Source organism: Rhinolophus sinicus, chromosome 12 (genome assembly GCF_057876585.1).
Source record: "Rhinolophus sinicus isolate RSI-liver-muscle chromosome 12, RSI-T2T, whole genome shotgun sequence".
Classification (NCBI taxonomy): Eukaryota; Metazoa; Chordata; class Mammalia; order Chiroptera; family Rhinolophidae; genus Rhinolophus; species Rhinolophus sinicus.
In genome coordinates this window covers 13,174,448-13,193,331 of record NC_142512.1, presented here as the reverse complement: position 1 = coordinate 13,193,331, position 18,884 = coordinate 13,174,448, and the positions used below count along the sequence as shown (strand labels likewise).

The window sequence follows — 18,884 nt, the reverse complement described above, 5'->3', positions numbered from 1 at the left end:
GCCACGTGGCTATCTGAGAGAACATTCCCAGCATGGGAACAACAAGTGCAAGGGCCCTGGGGTGTAAGTGTGTCTGGCATGTTTGAGGAACAATAAGGAGGCCTGTGTAGCTGAAGCAGAGACAGAGGGAGAGTGTAGGAGATGGATCAGTGATGGAAAGGAGGAAGTGGGGAAGATCAGGAGGGTCTTGTAGGCCATTGTAATGACTTTGGCCTTGACTCTGAGTGAGATGGTGTGACAAATACCATGATGGCTCCCCTGATCCCCACTTTCAGGACTGAGGCATTCATTAGCCTCGCTGCTGGGAGTGTTGGCAGCTGATAGCTCTCAAGTGAGTCCCTCTCCAAAATTGCCCTCAGCTGAAGAAAGCCACCTCTCCAAGGTCATGCCCCGTCCCGAGGACAGTCCACATATAATAACTAGTAGACGTGGAAGTATAAAGGCCTGGTTCCCTCACCCCGATTCAGGACAACTCTGAAAGGCCAGCTCAGCTCCAGAGCCTCCTATAGAATCAGCTGTGGGTGAGCTCTTTCTGAAGCTCAGTAGAACAAAAAAAATGAGGAAAATTAGATGTTGAGAAGCTGTGGCTGGTTCGCAGTCCTGCTGCCAACCCACCGAGAGGTGACTGTCAAAGCTGTGTCCCCAGACTCCTTCCTTGGCCTCATTCCCACGTCCCTCCAGAAATCCCTGGCTTCAAGGATTTGCAAAGAAGTCTCCCCTGGTTTGTGCTACCCTGACCCCACATGTGGCAGCCCTAGCTGGAGACACCCAACTGTAGCACCCAGAACACAGTGCAGAAGGTCAGAGAGATGGGTTGTCCCAAGCTGACCTCCCAGTCTCAAGGCCTTGTCAGCTGGTTCCCTAAACATGTGGGGAGACAGATGTACTGCCCACCTGGGCCTCAGACCAGGCCCTCAGCAGAAAGGATGTGGGCTGGTGGTCAGATAAGTCTTACGTACCAGACTGGGGCTGGCTGAGCCATCTCTCCCAGGCCCCACTTGTCCTCTAGCCAGCAGGTATGACTGGGCAGGGCCCTACAGCTGCCTCAAGAGGCAGAATTCCAGATAAGGGGGCCGGAGGTCTCAATAGGATGTGGAGTGGTCAACAGCCGCAGGCCAGGCTGATATCTAGGAGTCCCAGCACCCAATAGGGGAGGATAGATATCAGGGGACTGTTGAGGTCCCCTTAACTCTAAGCTTCTGAGGGTCTCTAACATGAGATCAATGATGCATTCCCTAAGTCTCTCCCTGCTCTTCTTCCTCCCTTCCCCCCAGTTCTCTATACACAACAATGAAGACTCAGAGCACTGGGCTCTGGATAACATGAGGTAGGGGGTGGAGTGCCTAACATTTTGACTGTGCCTAAATACAGCCTTTACTTTCAGCATTTCTGTTTTCTATTGCAAAATAGTTTATGCAACAGACCTGCTAATTCCAGCCATGAGCTCCACTTTATTCTTGACCTGACATCTCCCAATCCCATCCCATTCCTGACACCCTCAAACCCAGCCTAGCCTCATTTCTAAGTCTACCCCGGAACCCCCGCAGCAGCCAACTGAGTGATGGAATGAGGCTTGGCATCGTCTATTCGCCACATCACTGAGAAACAAAAATTAATGTTCTTCCTTGTTTGACTTGGTTCTGTCAAAATGGCGCCATCACTATGGCCTGTTTGGTCAGCCAAAATCAACCTCCAGAACCACTGGAGGGGTGGTGGGGCTGCTGGGTCAGCAGACAAACTCTGGTCAGGAGGCTTCTCTCCTCCCTACCTTTCCGAGAGCCATAGCCAATTGCAGGGAGAGGGGACAGTAGCCCACATAGGGGCCATAGATAATCTGTGCTAGAACCAAAATGAGATTTAGGTACGAGTTAGTGTGTATATGTGGAAATTCCTCCACAATGCGCTGTGTTCTGAACTCCCCAAAGGAGGTGTTATAGAAGGAGAGACGTCAAAGTTTGGTGGGGTGGGGGGCAGTGAGTCAAGAACCTTCTACAGGCCCAAGCGGGTGGGCAACCACAAAAGAATGGTATTTTCAAGGTATGAATGGTACTTTCAGAGGAAAGGAATGATATCAATGAAATCGACATGGTTTAAGGAGGGACCCAGCCATACATGAAACACACCCATCAAAGAAAGGACCCAAGATGCAATGCTCAGATTGGAGATGATTCCTGATGGAAAACGAGAGAAGGAAGAGCAACACCTCCAATGCGTTTTGATGGGCAAAGCAGGGTCTGAGACATAGATCGGCAAAAGGACTAGTACCCACTTTCTGGGGCAGGACAAGCAGGGGATAGCTGACCCCTCATGGGCACCTTCCCTACTGGCACCTGCTCCCTCCTGCAGTGGCAGCACCACAGCCCTGAGTCCAAGCAGCTCAGAAACTTAGCCATTATCCAGTCCAGCCTTCCCAGAGGACAGGTGCCTTTCCCTGCAAAAAGGTTGTTCCCAACAGTGCCCCGGGCAGCATCTTCTCCCACCCAAGAAATCCAGCTCCTGGTACAACCCTTGGCCAGAGGATTTCCAACCTTCTGGAGCCTTGGCTGTGGATGGGGTCATGGCTGAGTCAGAAAGAAAGCTAGGGAATAAATGGGTAAGTGTTGGAAACAAACTAAATACCCGCAACAGGAAAAGGTGAGTAGTTACACAAATAATAGCACCTTCACGAGAGAGAATATTTGCCTACTAGAAGTACCTATTTTCCAAGGAAAATATTTCCATATGGCATATTTCCAATGGCATGGGAAAATAAAGATTATATGTCTGCAGATATATATACAGTATATAAAACTGTATGCAGAGTTTGACATCTCAATTTGTCAAAAAAGAGTGACAGGAGAGTGGGGCTAGGAGGCGACTGAACATAGGCTTGATGTCAGATAGATCTGAGTTCAAATCCTGACTCAGTGACCCTGCAGATGTGACCACAAGTAGGTTATCAGTTTCTCTGGGCCTTAGTTAGTTAGCTTTGATAAAGCTATCCATTAGTTTGATAGTTTTGATAAAGCTCTCCATTAGTTAGTTAGTTTTGATAAAGCTATCCATTAGTTTGATAGTTTTGATAAAGCTATCCATTTCACAATGTTGTGGTGAGAATTTTAAAATATGATACATCTGAGATCTTAACACAGTGCCTGGAACATAACAGGCATTCAGTACACAGTAGCTATTACAACTGTCACTGTCATTATTATTAAGAAAATATACCAAAATGTTAATTGCTAACATGTCTGGGGAGAGGGATGTGAGTGATTTTTATTTTCTTCTGTGACTTAGCTGCATTTTTTCCGATGTGGCTTACTGAAGGTGTTTTAATTTCTGATTTTTTTTTGGGGGGGAGGGTGATATGGTAACAGGAGAGGGAGGAAGACGAGTAGAGTGAGCAAGTGGTGTGGGCGTGCAGGGCCCTGGGCTGGAACCAACCTGGGAAGGGGCAGGGCAATTACCTGCAGCTTCCTTTGCAGAGCACCTGTGTGGCAGGCCTCCCCCAGGGCTGCCTGCAGGGCGTGGGAGACCACATGGCGCATGCAGGCCTCGGGTGTCTGCTGCACCTGGGCTGCCTCGATCTCCAGCAGCAGGGCACTGCACACCGAGGGAGAGATCAGCTCAGGATCCACGAAGAGGAACACTCTGAGGGCAGAAGTGGAGGGAAGGCGGTGCTGATGAGAATGACTACAGGAGGGCAGTGACAGGAGGGGTACCCTCAGAACCATGCAGCACCCCCACCCCAGTTATTTAGTCCCTCCAAAACCAGGAGCCACAAATTTAAAAATTCTATGGGGGGGCAATAGGGAGTGGTGGGGACTGTGGCAAATAGGAGAATGAATGACCCTTCTACAGGGACAGCTAGTCCGTCTCCGTCCCTCTAGTTTCACATCTAGGTAAGGTCTAACCTAAATCCTGCTCCCTCCCTCAGTGTCCTGGCTCATCGACCATATCCTCCAGGGGCCCTAAACCTTTCCTTCCAAAACTGGAGCTCTAAGCCCTGAGTGAGTCCCATCTTCTCTCATCACCCTTATCACACCAGAAAACCAACCTCACCCACTTTCTCCTCTTCACTCAACTGTGTCCTTCCAACCTCTCCAGTGCTTATTCCTAAGGATCCCTTCACCTCCCTGCACCCTCCCTGAACACAGAGCCTCAGAGGTATGTACCTGCAGGGGAGGAAGCTATGTAGCCCCAACGCCTTCAGTCCCTGTCCCCAACATGAACAGTGGACATTTCCTCAATCTTATCTAAAGGGTGAGGCACACACACAAAGCCTGCAGATTTCATGGTGTGACTGTGGCCTGAACCCCTTCCATTATATAGATGTTCTGAGCTGCCTCTGGCTGCCTGGATGGTTGATGCTGCACCATGGCCAAGGGCAGGATGGAGGTGAAACAACAGAACTCCAGAGGCCAGTGGTCCTGCCCAACCTCTGCATGTGAGCAGGATAGCTCTGAATCCCACCCCAGAAGAAAGACCTATCCTGCTTTCAGTGGTCTCCAGAGAAGCACATGCCCCATCCCCATTGCTGGACAAAAGCTCTGCTGGGGCTCCTCTCAATCCAGCCTCCTCTTTTGTCTTCCTGTCAGTGAGCAGTCACTCAGGGGGCGGAAGGCAGCACCTGGTCTGGGGCCACTCACCTCTCCTGGTAGGGATACAGTTCACTACTCAAGTTCTGCTCAGCCATGATTAGCCGTTGGTACAGGGTCCCTGCAAAGCAGACCACTTTAGCCAGCCAGCCCCAGTCTCTGACCCCTACTCCACACCTTCCCAAAGGAGGTGCCAGGATTTTTTGAGCTCCCCAGACTCCTGAAGACAAACAAAAGACCTTGGACACAGCTGGAGTTGCAGCCTGGGAGAGGAAGCCGCACAGCTCCTACCTGGGACGGCCTTCTCTGTTTTCAGCCTTATGGCGCAGTCCAGGGCAACCGTGCAGTAGGGGGCGGGCAGGGTCAGTGACCTCATGCAAAAGGTGTAGGTCCTCCGGTAGAGCTCCTCCGTGATGCCCGTGGCCTGGGCAAGAAGGAGGAGTTGAGGTGCCTAGAGCCACAGGTCACGAAGTGTCCTGGCTGGGGTGGGGTGGGGTGGGAGAGGAGGAAGGTAGGGCCTGGCAGCTGGACCTGGGCTACACTTCCCAAATCTATACCTCAGCCTCTTCCCCCAGCGTCTGTAAGACATCACCTGTTTGACACCCCACTCAAACTTTCTAAGAGGGAAGTTCATCCCATCCTGTTCCTCTAGCAAAGCATCTCCTCTCCCAACCCTTTTGCTCGCTCGGGCCACACATGACTCTACTGCCTCCACAGTTTTATCTTCATCTAAAAGAGAGAGGGCACAGCTAGTGCAGAGAAGCCAATTTGGAGCAGGCAATCCCAGAGTTTTTCTAGGCTCCTGTCTGGCCAAGAGTGGGTGTCCACTGAGGGGAGAGGACAGCATCCGGCCCAGCCACTTGTCGTGGATCAGCACGACCACCCGGACCCTCACCCCTGCTCACCTTAGTGAGCACGTACATTAGCGTGTGCAGCAAGGGAATGATGACATGCCGGACGTCCTCCCGTTCTGCCTAGAAAACAGGGATCACCAGACATTTATTGGGCTGGAGGTTGAGGGAGACTCACCACGTCCTAGAAGGATGTAGTTTGGGGGGGTAGAGGGGTGAGCAAGAGACAGGGTGGAAGGCAGTGTCCCACCATGCCAGCGCCTACAGTCTGCCCTGGTAGAGGAGAAATGGGGTGTGGAGAGTGCACAGGTGTGGGAGTCTGAGTATGAGGGTGTGGGGGGAAGGGCAGGATGCAGGGAACTCAGTGGGGGAGGGGCAGCATTGACCCAGGGCAGGAGCTGGAAGCAAAGCAACAAGGAAGCCCCAGCTTGGAGGCTCCCTTCAGTGCAGCGTTTCCCCAACAGTTGTATTCAGAGCATTGAGCAGTATGGAGGATAACCTTAGGGGGTACAAGGATCATTTTGAACATTTTTAATAGTTATGCATTTATGTTTATAGGTGTTTTCTGTTTCTACCGAGTGATACGGGTTTTCCATTGATGGTCATATTATGGTTTCTTTTTTAAATATGTTAGCTTAGGTTAAACAGTGTAAGTCTATGTAAAGAAAACATTGCTTGTAGAAAAGTACAGGAGGGAGACACATGTGGTAAAAATCATGCAGATGGTCCACAAAAGACCACAGTTTGAGGGATGCAGCGCTGACGGGACATTGTCCCCAATGGATTGGCTTCTCCTTCTCTAATCCCTGATGGCCTCCCAAAGCCCGAGAACCCACCTTCTCCAGTTCTCTGAGCAGAATTCGGACCAGCGCCGGACTCTTACCAGGATCTCGCTCGACCTTCTTGTGCAGGGACCATCTCCACATACCTGGGCCAGGAGAAAGGGGAGCCCCGCACAACCAAGTGGGCTGGCAGCTCTCAGAGGAGACGCCCCTGAGCGGGACTCTCAGTCCTGGAGCCCCAGACCATGATTTTGACCAGGCACAGGGCTGACGAGTGTGCTGGGTGCTTGGCTCCAGGTGCACATGGGTGGGCTTCTCATGTGTGGGGGAGCTCTCATCTGCTGCCCGTGGTGGACTGTGATTCCCAGGGGAGAAAGGAGGGGAGGTGGGACCTTCGTGGGGAGGGGTGTGTGCGTGTGGTTTGTGGATCAGCAATGCTTCCTGTTCAGCGCCTCATGCTATGTTCTGGAAGTCATGTGGCCTGGGGTGTCCAGGGGAGTGTTATTTGGAGATGGGGAAGGAGGTTAGGAAAGAGGGCTGCAGATCCCCAAAGTGCTCTGTCACAGTTGCTGGCAGAGTGAGCCAAGGGCAGAGAAGTCTTCTGGGTCCTTTGGGCTCCAAAGCTTTCCAGCAGGATGGGGGCTCGGCTGAAAGCTCCTCACTCTGTGAGTTCCAAGCTCAGCCCTTTCCCAAGAATGTGTGGGAAGAGCTGGCTGGTGAGGGTGGGGGAGCAGTGGGGGCAGACAGGTGATGCCTACAGGCTCTTACCTTGGTTCTTCTGCAGGGCCGGGGCCTGGGCGCTGAGCTCCCGGAGAACGGCATGCACACTCCGCTGGAGGTCCAGCTCCACATCTGGGCAGCAGGGGTGGGGAGAGCTTTAGGCCAGGCGCTTTGGAACTCGGCCGCCCTGGCCTTATCCTCACCCCCGCCTCCACTCTCCCGGAAAATGTCTTTAGCTCCTTCTATGAGCCTCAAGAGGTGCCCGGAAGTAATCACCTTAGAGCTGGCAGCCAGCATACGGGCCAGGGCTGGAATAGAGCTTTGCAATCAGCCGCTCTGTTCTTTGTAAAATCAACATGTCCCAAAGTGCAGTATGTATACTACCAGTGGCACACGAGAATTTCAGATGGTACACAAATGATCCTAAAATTTGGATGCAACATTTTTAAATTTTGTTTAATGATGCACTCAATTTTATTTGTATTAAAAAATATATATAACGAGTTCCTCAACCTATGAATGAAGATAAAATTAAAGTCAATTTAAAGAAACTTACCAGATAATACCAGGAAGTGACAAGGACTCTCCCTGACCAAACTTGACTCAGGCTCTTTAGAGCCCTCTTCTCCATCGGGCCCTGACCTTGGCCCCAGTCCTGTCTTTGGCTTGCCCAGCCCAGTTTTAGCAAGAATCCCGCTGTCAGTTTATAGAGAATCCCCCACTTGATATTGATCAAGTTCTTCACCCCCACCTTTGACGTATAAGTCCTTGACATGCCTCTAGCAAGAATTCTGTTAGGTCAGTTGAGTAAGAATTCCCCCACCGTTGACATCTCTTCTTAGCAATTGTCCATCCACTGGCCTCCGCACTCTGTTTGCTGGCTGTAAATCCCCAGCGATGTTCGCCTTATTCAGAGTTGAGCCAATGTCTCTCCTCTATTGAAATAGTCTTGAATAAGGTCTTCCTTAGGGCTTTAACAAGTGTCAGAATAATTTTTTCTTTAACAGTGGGATGTTGACATGGCAAAACTGTGAAGGTGGTACAAAACTAAGTAACTCACATTTGGAAAGTGTGGTAGCTGTGAGAATGCACCCCTGATCTCCCACTACAAGAAGTTTAATGGACCAGGGTGGGGGAGCTTTGTGTTGCTGTGCTGTGAAACTCATCGTGTTGTGCCACGTGTTGTGCCACGGCCGCACTTCCCAGCCAACACAGAGAGCAGCAGGGATTCTAAAGCAAGCTCATCCTGGGGGAGATGCAAGCCTTCTCTGACAATTGACTTTGGCTCAGGGATTCCCCAGCCGCCCTGCTGAGCCTTTCTCGATTACCTGTCAGTCTAAGACATTTCCACCCAACCTTTCCTCCCTTTCTCCTTCATTCAGAGTCGGTTTTGCATCACAGTTTGACAGCTTGCTCTCCCAGCCTCTCCATTTTCTCTCCCACAGATGTTTCCCTACATACCATGTTTCCCTGAAAATAAGACCTACCCCGAAAATAAGCCCGTTAAGATCGTCAGCCATACAGACACATTTAGTATGTTATGATGATGTTCCAGAAGAAGATGACATGACTGTATTTGAATAAATGTAAATTGTTGTACATGAAAAAATAAGACATCTCCTGAAAATACACCCTAATGTGTCTCTTGGAGCAAAAATTAATATAAGACCAGGTCTTATTTTCAGGGAAATACGGTATAAGACCCGGTCTTATTTTTCAGGGCAACACAGTAAATCCTCGCATATCTAATCCTGTCTTGGTATCTGCCTCTTGGAGGATCCGACTAGCACAGGAAGAACGGTAGACACTACTCGTACCATAAATTTCCCATTACGATTAAAGCCAACCAAGGGTTTCACTTTATAGACAAGTGTGCATTCTCTGGTTGTCAGACAATACAAACCACATGCCTCAGGGGTTCCCTTTTTGCCTTAGCTGTCACGAAACTTACAGCCAAACTGCAGCCCAGCCTCAAAAATCACCTCATTTCTTCTTTGTTCCTCTTTGGTGTTCCTGCTTTATGTTCAACTTAACATGTGTCTTAATTGCCTCAGATACCTTGGGTGCCTTTGAAGTGGATAGGATAGAAATTACCAATTGAAAAAATCAACAGGTTGCCGTCCAGGAATCAAAATGTGTTTAGGCCAAGGCACCCCGTGCCCTGGAGCAGACTGGCCCCTCCATGGCTCTGGCATGGGCTTGTGCAAAGTGTGCTGGGGCCACCTGGCATCTCTGAAACCCACACTTTCCTCCTGCCTCTCACTTCTCCCCCTGGATCACGTCAAGACCTGATGCTAAGTCCCCTCCAGACTGAGAGCAGGCAGCGAGTGGGCAGGCTGTTACAGCTCATGTTTGCCCACCTGGCAACTCTGCTGGGCAGTGCAGCATCTCCCAAAACTGGACAGGAAATCATTTAGCCTGGCATGGAGGCTGGTCACTAGCTCTCCTTCCATCTGCCCATCTCCACCTTGCACAAAACTTTAATAATGCAGAGTGAGTTATTAATTGGTGTCAAGTGTCCCTTCCTTCCGTCCTTCCTTCCTCCCTTCCTTCCTCCCTCCCTCCCTCCCTTTCCTTCCTTCCCTTCCTTCCTTCCTTCCTTCCTTCCTTCCTTCCTTCCTTCCTTCCTTCCTTCCTTCCATCTTTCCTCCTCCCTCACCCCTCCCTTCCTTCTCTCTCTCTCTCTCCCCCATCTCTATTTCTTTCTTTTCCTGTGGACTGCACACAGAGATTTACAACTCTGATAACCGTGGTCTCCTCCCTGCCCCCTCACTAGAAGGGCAGACACGTTTTGTCCTCTGAGCTTTAGTTACCCCTGCTTTGCAAAGGGAGTTGAGTTTTTATGTTTCAGAGAAAAATAGAGAAGTTGCCAGTAGCCCTGGGAGACAGTCCCAAATAAACTTTGTTTTCGAAAGTCTGGGCAGCTGGAACAAGCTCTCAGGCTTTCGTCCACATCTGGCTTGCAGACATGTTTCGTTTGAGCTTGCACAGTGTCTTAAAAACTGAATTAGCTGCCAACATTTACAAATCAGGAGACTTTGCATTAAAGTTGGGGTTTTGGCATCTCTTGAAAGTCTGCTGACACAGGACATGCATTCTTTTCCCATGTGACAATCGACAGGGGCTGGGAGAAGCTGCCCCTTTGAGATGGGGCACAGGTTCTCTAGTTCTTCTTAGTTCCCATTCTCCTTCTTTCACTCATCTGCATCCTCTCCCCAGGCCCAGGAGTTTGAGACTCCCAGCTATGTGATTGACATAATCAAACCGGATTGTCTTAAGGGGATGGAGAGGAAGACTGCTGCCTTTTGTTAAAGAGGAAAGTGGCAACCCAAGAGTGTAAGGTTGGATTCCCCAAAGATTATGGGGTACAGAGTTATGGGGACCCTGGGAATGAAGAAGACCTGGCTGGGACATAGCTTACTGGTGGTGGCAAGATCTCACATGAGGGCAACTAAGCAACAAACTGTGCCCTTGAATGCCACTGCTATGGTCTCGAGGGCCACCTTTGCCAGAGCACAAGAATGTCCTCAAAGGAGCCCCCTCTCTCCTTATGGACCATGCAAGCCTGGCCAAGCTGTTCTGGGGGCTGCAGCCACAGGTGACTAAAGACCACAGACTTTTCTCACTATCCAAACTTACAAGCCCTGGGCTTTTCACATGCTCCCAAGTTGGGGGAGGCACCTCAAATAAATGACATTGGAATTCATACTAATTTTGGAAAATGAGAGCTTGAAGTTGGATTTGATTTGATTTAAGTAAAAGAAATGAACAGGATATGTCTTGTGCTTCAAGAGTCTCCGGGTTGCTCATATATGATACGCATGTCTAACAACATTCTTGACTCAGAACCGCCGATAAATAAATGGCATTAATTATTATTATCCTCTCCTCCATCCAGGCATATAAAATACTACTATCAGGTATCCATATTGCCTAACATTAATACCTAACATTTAAATAGCACTTGAAAGGCATGCACTCAGGGAGTCTTACATACTTGTAGGTGTGGCAAGACGATACTATGTGTTCATCAAACCAATTTCATTTTTATCATAGGTAGATGGGAAGACTGCATTTCTCAGATTCCTCCGGAATCAGATAGGAGCCATATTATTGAATTCTGGCCTATGGAATGTGGTGGAAGTGATATATGCCACTTTCAGCCCTGGTCATAAAATCCTCTGCACTATCCTCCATATTCTCTCCAGCCATTCTGTGGTGACTTTGGAAGACATGTTGAAGATGATGGCACCGTGAGAGGGAAGAAGCCATAGTCACTGAAAGGCTGTTCGGAGCTGAGGTTGGATGATGATATGAGAAATGAGCATTTGTTGTGTTAATCCTCTGATGTTGGGGTCATTTGTTATAGCAGCTAACTAGCATTCTCTAACTGACTCACGGTTATGCAAAATGTTTTTTAACTTACAAGATCTGACAGTTAGGTTCGCGAACTCATCCTAGAAAAAGTGCTACATACCTCATTGCTGAATATCACTACAGTCACCTTCGAAGTACTCCCCTTGGGAAGCTATGCACCCATGCCAACACCTAGTCCATCCTTCAAAGCAATTTTGGAACTCTTTTTCTGGAATGGCCATCAGAGCTGTTGTTGTGTTACCCTTGATGTACTGAATGTCATCAAAATGTCTTCCTTTCAGTATTTCCTTTATCTTCGGGTAAAGGAAGAAGTCATCGGGGGCCAGATCAGGTGAGTAGGGAGGGTGTTCCAATACAGTTATTTGTTTACTAGCTGAAAACTTCCTCACGGACAGTGCCATGTGAGCTGGTGCTTTGTCGTGATGCAAAAGCCATGAATTGTTGGTGACAAGTTCAGGTCCTCTAACTTTTTCATACAGCCTTTTCAGCACTTCCAAATAGTAATCTTGGTTAACTGTTTATCCGGTTGGTACAAATTCATAATGAATAATCCCTCTGATATCAAAAAAGTTGAGCAACATCGTTGCAACAAGTTCACGAACTTAACTGTCAGAGCTTGGGGTTTGAATGCAGAAATAAATGCCCTTCTAAGTTGCCTGGAAAAAAAAATGTTCTCAGCTCTAAGACCAAGGTGGAGGTCATTATAACTAAAGAAACAGCAGGGAAGGGAAGAGAAGAAAGGCTGACAAGGTGCAGACCTGGGAGCTCCCCCACAGTTCACTGTCCACTCCTCAGTTTCAGGCCACTGAGAGCTGTCCTAGGACTTGACAAAGGTGTCCATTGCCTTGTGATCCTAGACAGAGTCAGATCTCTCCCCGGCTCCCTCTTAGGATGGTTTGCATTTCTCCTAGTTTCCAACCTTGGCTGCACATTAGAATCACCTGCAAAGCTTTAAAAATACCAATGCACAGCCCACCCCAAACCAATTAAATCAGATCTCTGAGGGTGGGGCCTAATAATCAATTTTTAAAAGAACTCCCCAGGAGAATCTAATGTACAGCCAGAAGGAGAATTACTGTCTTAGGTGATAAGCTTGGAATTGTGGATATTGACCTGGTTAGTCAAGGAAGGAGTCAAGTGACAAGATGCTCAGGGTTCACAGAAGACAATCATCCCCGAATTAAGGATGAAGGTCACAGTGTCAGGACAGCCCCTCCTGGCCATGCTCCTGGCTGTCATGGTTGTGGGAGGGATTTTTAAAAATAGAATTGGGGAAAGTTATTATTTATTTATTCGTTTATTTATTTATTATTCATTTATTTATGTTGTTGTTCATTAGCTTACTTTGTAAAAGCTTTGTTCAGAAATGTAACCCTTGCAGATACCAGTGCTCTAATGCTCCTTGGGTGCAGCCATGACATTGATAAAATCTATTATTTTTTTCCAGCAGACCAGTTTTTGTCTTTTTGAAGTTATCTCATACCCACTTGTGATGGTTAATTTTTATGTGTCGGATTGATTGGGCCACAGGGTGTCCATGAATTTGGTCAGACGTCATTGTGGGTGTGTCTGTGAGGGTGTTTTAGATGAGTTTAGCGTTTAAATCAATGGACTGAGCAAAGCAGATTGCCCTCCCTAAAGTTGGTGGGCATCAGCCAATCAGTTGAAGGCCTAAATCAAACAAAAGGCTGACCCTCCCCCAAATAAGAAGAAATTCCTTCTGCCTAACTGCCTTCCAGCTGGGACATCCTATTTTTTTTTCCTTCCTTTGGACTTGAACTGAAACATTGGCTCTTCCTGAGTCTTCAGCTCGCTGGCCTTTGAAGTAGAGCTACCTCGCTGGCCTCCAGCTTGCAGATCTTGGGACTTGCCAGCTGCCATAATCATGTGAGCTAGTTCCTTATAATAAATTTCATTCTATATTTGTACATACATCTTGCTGGTTCTCTTTCTCTGTGGAAACACCTTGACTAAAACACCCATAGAGGACTGTGGCATCAGTCCTCTGGGGAAAGCTGGTGGAACAATCAACTTAATCTATCTTCAGCCTTCCCCAGCTGAGGAGTAGAGAGTGAGAAGGGTGGACATCCAGGTGAAAGGATTCCAGGGACCTTCAGGTTATTTGGTATACCCAAAATGATTGCCGAAGGAATTGAATTTGTAATTCTTAAGGAATATTTCCTTCAAACTAGGGTGTTGAGGAGAATTGTCCTTTTCCACTCTCTGGATGTCAACCATCAGAACTAACACCCCCTCCCTGAAGTGGAAATGGAAAAGCCCCAATGAACCCTTTCCGGTCTACTCCTTTAAAAAAATCACTATAAAATCACTAACCCTGGGTCCCATCACCTCATGCCAGGTGAGCCTTAATACAATTGAGAAGATTATGGTTTGTTTATGTAATTCAGAATGGAGTTCCCAAGGTAGGTTAGTTCTGTACAGGTGAATGTCATTTGGTACATGTTATATTTATTAGTTTTCATTTCAAAGGGGACTTCCTGACTTTGACCCTGGAGCTGGGGTCCATCCTCCTGGAGCCCATGGGTCCCCACCCGCTGACCACCTGGACCTCACTGACTGCCTTTCCAACCAGGAGTAAGGGCTTGTCTGAGAATCCCTTGGTGTGCAGACAGCTCCAGCTCAGCAACCCAGTGTGGGGACAGAGCCCCAGAAAGCAGTTTCCAGGCTCTTCCCCTCACGTGGAAAGGTGCTCACTTGGGTAGTAAATGGCCATCAACTGTGATTGGATGGCCATGAGCTGTGGCTAGTTGGCCATGAGCTGTAACCAGTGACCCATTGGCTACTAATATAACTGCCTCGGCTACGCTAGCAGCAAATGGGGGCTAGCAAGAAGATGGTGACTGAGCTAGCAAGAGCGGATTGCAGTTAGCAAGTGGGGTTGGTTGGTTGACAGAGAAGCAGATGGCAGGTTGCAGGTCATGTGAATCCTGCTTCCTGTGTCTCCAACCCAGCCGCCAGTGAGACTATAGTGGTATGACTCCCCTATCTATGGCTCCATTGGTGTTCCTTTTTGGCCTCACTATATCCTGTGTTCTTGTGTGGGGAGCGGGAGCTGAGACCCTGCATGCCACCCTGAATGACACCAGCTCAGCACCCAGGTGCTCCAGTGGCTAGAGCAACATGGCTTATGCTCCTCCTTCATCCGATGCCTAATTCTCCCTCCGCCCCTTCACCCTCAATGAGGAATAAAGGCTCAGATTATTGTAAAAATGTTTGCAATCTTGCCCATGTTTGCAGGTATGGCAAAATAACAATACCTTTGGTGCACTTGAGACATTGCTCTTTTGCATCCTCAGAATAAATATCTTACATTTCAGATGCCCCTCTTCTTAACTCTGGGGCTCTAAAAGCTATAGGAAGGTAGGAAAAGTTTTAAACAATGGCAATTTGGGAAGACAGCCTGGTCATAATAGGAAAACTACCCTTCAGAGCTCCCAAGGCAAACATGCTAATTTGGGGACATTTCTTTCACCTATTGGAATTGGGGGAGGGGGTGTCATTTGTTACATCTTTGGGAGTGGATGTCAGTGGTATCACCTGCCCAGCAGCCTTTCCTACTCACTATAGTCCTGATGAGACTGCGGCTCAGGTGCCCTGCTTTGCACTGACCTTGGAGTGGGCACAGGACCAGGCCAGCTAGCAACTCTCTTTCCTTCTAGGCGAACTCTATGCTGATAACAGCCAAGAGGGAAGAACACCTAGAGAGTTCTCTGAGGTCGCTGTCTCCCTCTTCCTGTCCTGCTGGCAGAGCCGCCCTGTTCCTTGCCCTTTCTGCTATCTAGTGCTTCAGCTGTTCCTTCAATGCTTGGCCACTTTTTAAAAAATTAAATTAGCCATGTGGGTTTTTATTGCCTGTATCTAAACAACCTTTAGGGGTACACCTCTCTTCCTAAAACACGGCATGATGTATGTTTATTGTTATAATTAAAGTGGTGCAAAGTAAGTTGGCTTTGAAATGCTTGGGAGATTTTTGTAGTTCTGGCCTCGTTGCTATCCTCCCAGTGCAAACCCCTGCTGGTTTGAGACAAACTGAGATATCGCAACACCAGTATTCACTTGGCTTGCCTGTGTCAGCTGGATCTTTGGACTGGGCGAGGCTCTCTGATGGTGAGTGGGGTGTGGAAAGGGTGTGTGTCTTAGGAGTGATATCCTGGGAGCTGTGCCTCCTTGGGGTGTCTTCTCTCCTTCCCCAGGACAGCACCCTTCAAGGGCACTAGCGTTGATGCCTGTTACCTGAGGAGAGTAGGCTCTGACTTGTTAGATGACCATTAGTTGATACACGTCTTGGGGGAAGGGTCATCTCCCCTTGTTGTCTCAGGTTGATATAGGGAGAAGAGTCTGGATTTTGGAATCAGCCAGACCTGGGTTCCAAATCTGATTCTGCCACTTACTAGCTTTGAGTACATTACCTAACCTCTCTGAGTCTCCGTTTCCCTTTCAGTAAAATTAGGCTAATCATACTGATATCCCTCCCCCACAGAATCCTTCTGATGTTTGCATGAGGCAATCCATAGTGAAATCACTAAGAGCTTGGATACTGGAGCTAGATGGTTGGGTTCAAATCCTGATTTGACCACACAGTATCTAGGTGACCTTGGGAATAATGCCTGTCTTCTTACACTTTCCCCTTCTCTAAAATGAGAGTAATGATAATATTTATCTTGTGGGGTCTTTATAAAGACTGAGTTAATATTTGTCAAGTGCTTTTATTACTACTTGATATATTTTAAGCTCTATAGAACTTTATAGAGATATTTTGTTAAACAAATGCAAGTGTTTAGTAACACATTGGCCATTGTTGTCATTACTCCCAATGTCCAGCTCAGTGACCTGCACAGTTGAGGCGCATACAAGTTTGTGGATGTCTATCTCTCAAGATGTTCTCACATTTGGGCAGCTGAGTTGGCATCTCACAGCCTGGCTGGGTGGCGGTGGTCCTGCCAGCCCTGGGGTCATTCTCACCTGCAAGAGGGGCCCTCCCCACAATGCAGCCAGGTGCATTGGACTCCTCTCCCCTGACCAGACTGACCTGAGCTCTCCATGGGAGCCTGGGGTACGTGTGAGGAGGATGTGGTTGTCTCAGGCAGCAGAATGGAAAGTAAAATGGTTGTTTTTCTGCACAGAGGTAGTTCTGCAAAAAAAAAAAAGAGGCAGTCAGTGTAAATGATAGATAGGAAGGCGCAGAAAATATATTTGGGGAATGGAGAGGCTCCCAGGGGACCTAGGCTTTTAGCACACTGGAGGGGAGTCTGGATTTACTTAATAAACGTTTCTATGGTGCTTGCTGTATGCCAAGCTCTCTTCTAAGCACTTAAAAATGGTTAACTCCTTAATATTAATATTAACCTTGTGAGGTAGGTACTGTTTCCTCCCCATCTACAGATGGAGAAATGAAAGCACAGAGAGCTTAAATGATGATTCAAGGTCAAGGAAAGGAATGAGCACTTGAACTCAGACCACCTGGCTCTAGAGGCCATGACCTCAATCATGACCCAGGCTGCCCCACTGTGACCCCAATGGGAGGGACTCCCAAAGTCTGCTTCCCAGAGCAACAAGCTCCACAACTGAAAAGCAGAGGACTAAATGAATCTAAGACCTTGTTCCCTAAAGAAAAAGAAATCACATAAACACACACACACACACGAAAGCTAATCAAAAGAAAAGAGAGAATGAGAACAAAGAGACAATATTAGGAATGAAAAATATCATATATATGATATATGTATCATATATATAAATATATAAATATGTATATACACACACATATATATATGTGTATATATATATATATAATCTGAACCTTCTATGTCATACATAGTTTTCTAGGAAAATAAAAATGACTCAAAAGGCTCCAGAAGAATTAGAAAAACTGCATATATTAGTAACCTGTGAGGAAATAGAGAAAGGTGTCAAAGAACTAGCTCTTAAAAAGTGGTGTCTGGCTCAGATGGCTCTTGTCATAAGTTTTCTCTAACCTGCAAAGTAAAGAAATTTTCTGTGTTATTTAAACTGTCCCAAAGCGTGGAGAAAAGGAAAGATTCTCTGAAGAAGCCAGCTTATCCTTGATACCAAAATCTAATAAAGATAGTTAAAAATAATAGATGAAGTATTTCACACCCATCAGAATATCTATTTTAAAAAGAAAAACAACAGAAAATAACAAGTGTTGACAAGGATGTGGAGACATTAGAGCACTGGCGCGTTGTTGGTTATTATTTAAAGTGGAGCAGCTGCTGTGGGAAACAGTATGGTAATTCCTCAAAAAGTTAAACATAGATTTTCCGTATGACCCAGCAATTCCACTCCTAGGTGAATAAATACCCCCAAAATAATTGAAAACAGAGATTCCAACAGATACTTGCGCACCAATGTTCGTAGCAGCACTATTCAAAATAGCCAAAAGATGGAAACACTCCAAATACCCAACAGATGAATGAATAGACAGAATGTGGTATATACATACAGAGGAAAATTATCCAGCCTTTAAAAAGAATGAAATTCTCATAACATGCTATAATGTAGATGAACCTTGAAAACTTCACGCTAAGTGAAACAAGTCAGACACAAAAGGACAAATATATGATTCCCCTCTATATGAGACACCTAGAATAGGCAAATTCACAGAGACAGAAAGTATAACAGATTACTAAGGGTGACGGGGAGGGAGGAATGGGGAGGTATTGTTGAATGAGTACGGAGTTCGGTTTAGGATGACGTTCTGGAAATGGACAGTGGTGATGGTTGTACAACACTGTGAATATACTTAATGCCACTGAATTGTACATTTTAAAATGGTTAAAATGGTAAATTTTATGGTATTTTGCTACAATAAAATAAATAGATCAGGCTCACCTATAAATATAGATGTAAAAATTTTAAATATCAACAAATTGAATTCAATGTATTAAAATTATAATGTACTCTGAAGAACTTTAGCTTATGGCTAATCATAGAAATGAATATTGAAATATGATACACCATTGGCAAAGACTAGAAAAGATAATAACATCAACTGTTGGTGAGGATACTTAGTGAGAATGGAAATTGGTATAGCTTTTATGGAGGGCGGTTGAGCAATAAGTATCAAAATTCAAAATGTGCATACTTTTTGTCCAAACAATCTCACTTTTAAGAATTTATCCTAAGGAAATAATTGGACTAGTGAATAAGGAGTGTGTATAACAATGTTTATTAAAATGTTGTTTATAATGAAGAAAAACCAGAAGAAACTTATAGAGTATCAATTAAGCAAATTGGAGTAATCTGTGCAATGGAATACTATACATACATAAAAATAATGTATATCTATAGTTACTGAATTGAAAAGATTTTTAGAAGTATTCATTTTAAACAGTAATAAAACAGCGAACTCATTTCTAACACATTAATTTTGAAAAGTAGATTTCTAAATTTGCATATATACATTTAAAAAGTCAGGAAAAACTAAACATCAAAATGTGGCATTGGAGGTTCTCGACCTGGTTTAGATGGAGTAAGTACACTATACTGTGTGACTCTCCCACTGAATGCAACTCAAAGCTCTTCGGATAACATGC

General features: G+C 46.5%; 1 protein-coding gene across 1 annotated transcript in view; it reads right to left on the bottom strand.

Moving 5' to 3' along the window:
* The window catches only part of PIK3R6 (phosphoinositide-3-kinase regulatory subunit 6), a 59,360-nt gene that overhangs the window by 27,062 nt on the left and 13,414 nt on the right, over positions 1–18,884 (bottom strand). Inside the window, exons 2-8 of the mRNA XM_074319523.2 lie at positions 16,358–16,459; positions 6,979–7,062; positions 6,265–6,356; positions 5,483–5,551; positions 4,869–5,001; positions 4,629–4,698; positions 3,447–3,630 (exon numbers count right to left, since the gene is read on the bottom strand). Coding sequence (XP_074175624.2) covers positions 3,447–3,630; positions 4,629–4,698; positions 4,869–5,001; positions 5,483–5,551; positions 6,265–6,356; positions 6,979–7,062; positions 16,358–16,370 — 645 coding nt within the window. The 5' untranslated portion in view covers positions 16,371–16,459. The remainder of the gene's footprint in view (positions 1–3,446; positions 3,631–4,628; positions 4,699–4,868; positions 5,002–5,482; positions 5,552–6,264; positions 6,357–6,978; positions 7,063–16,357; positions 16,460–18,884) is intronic.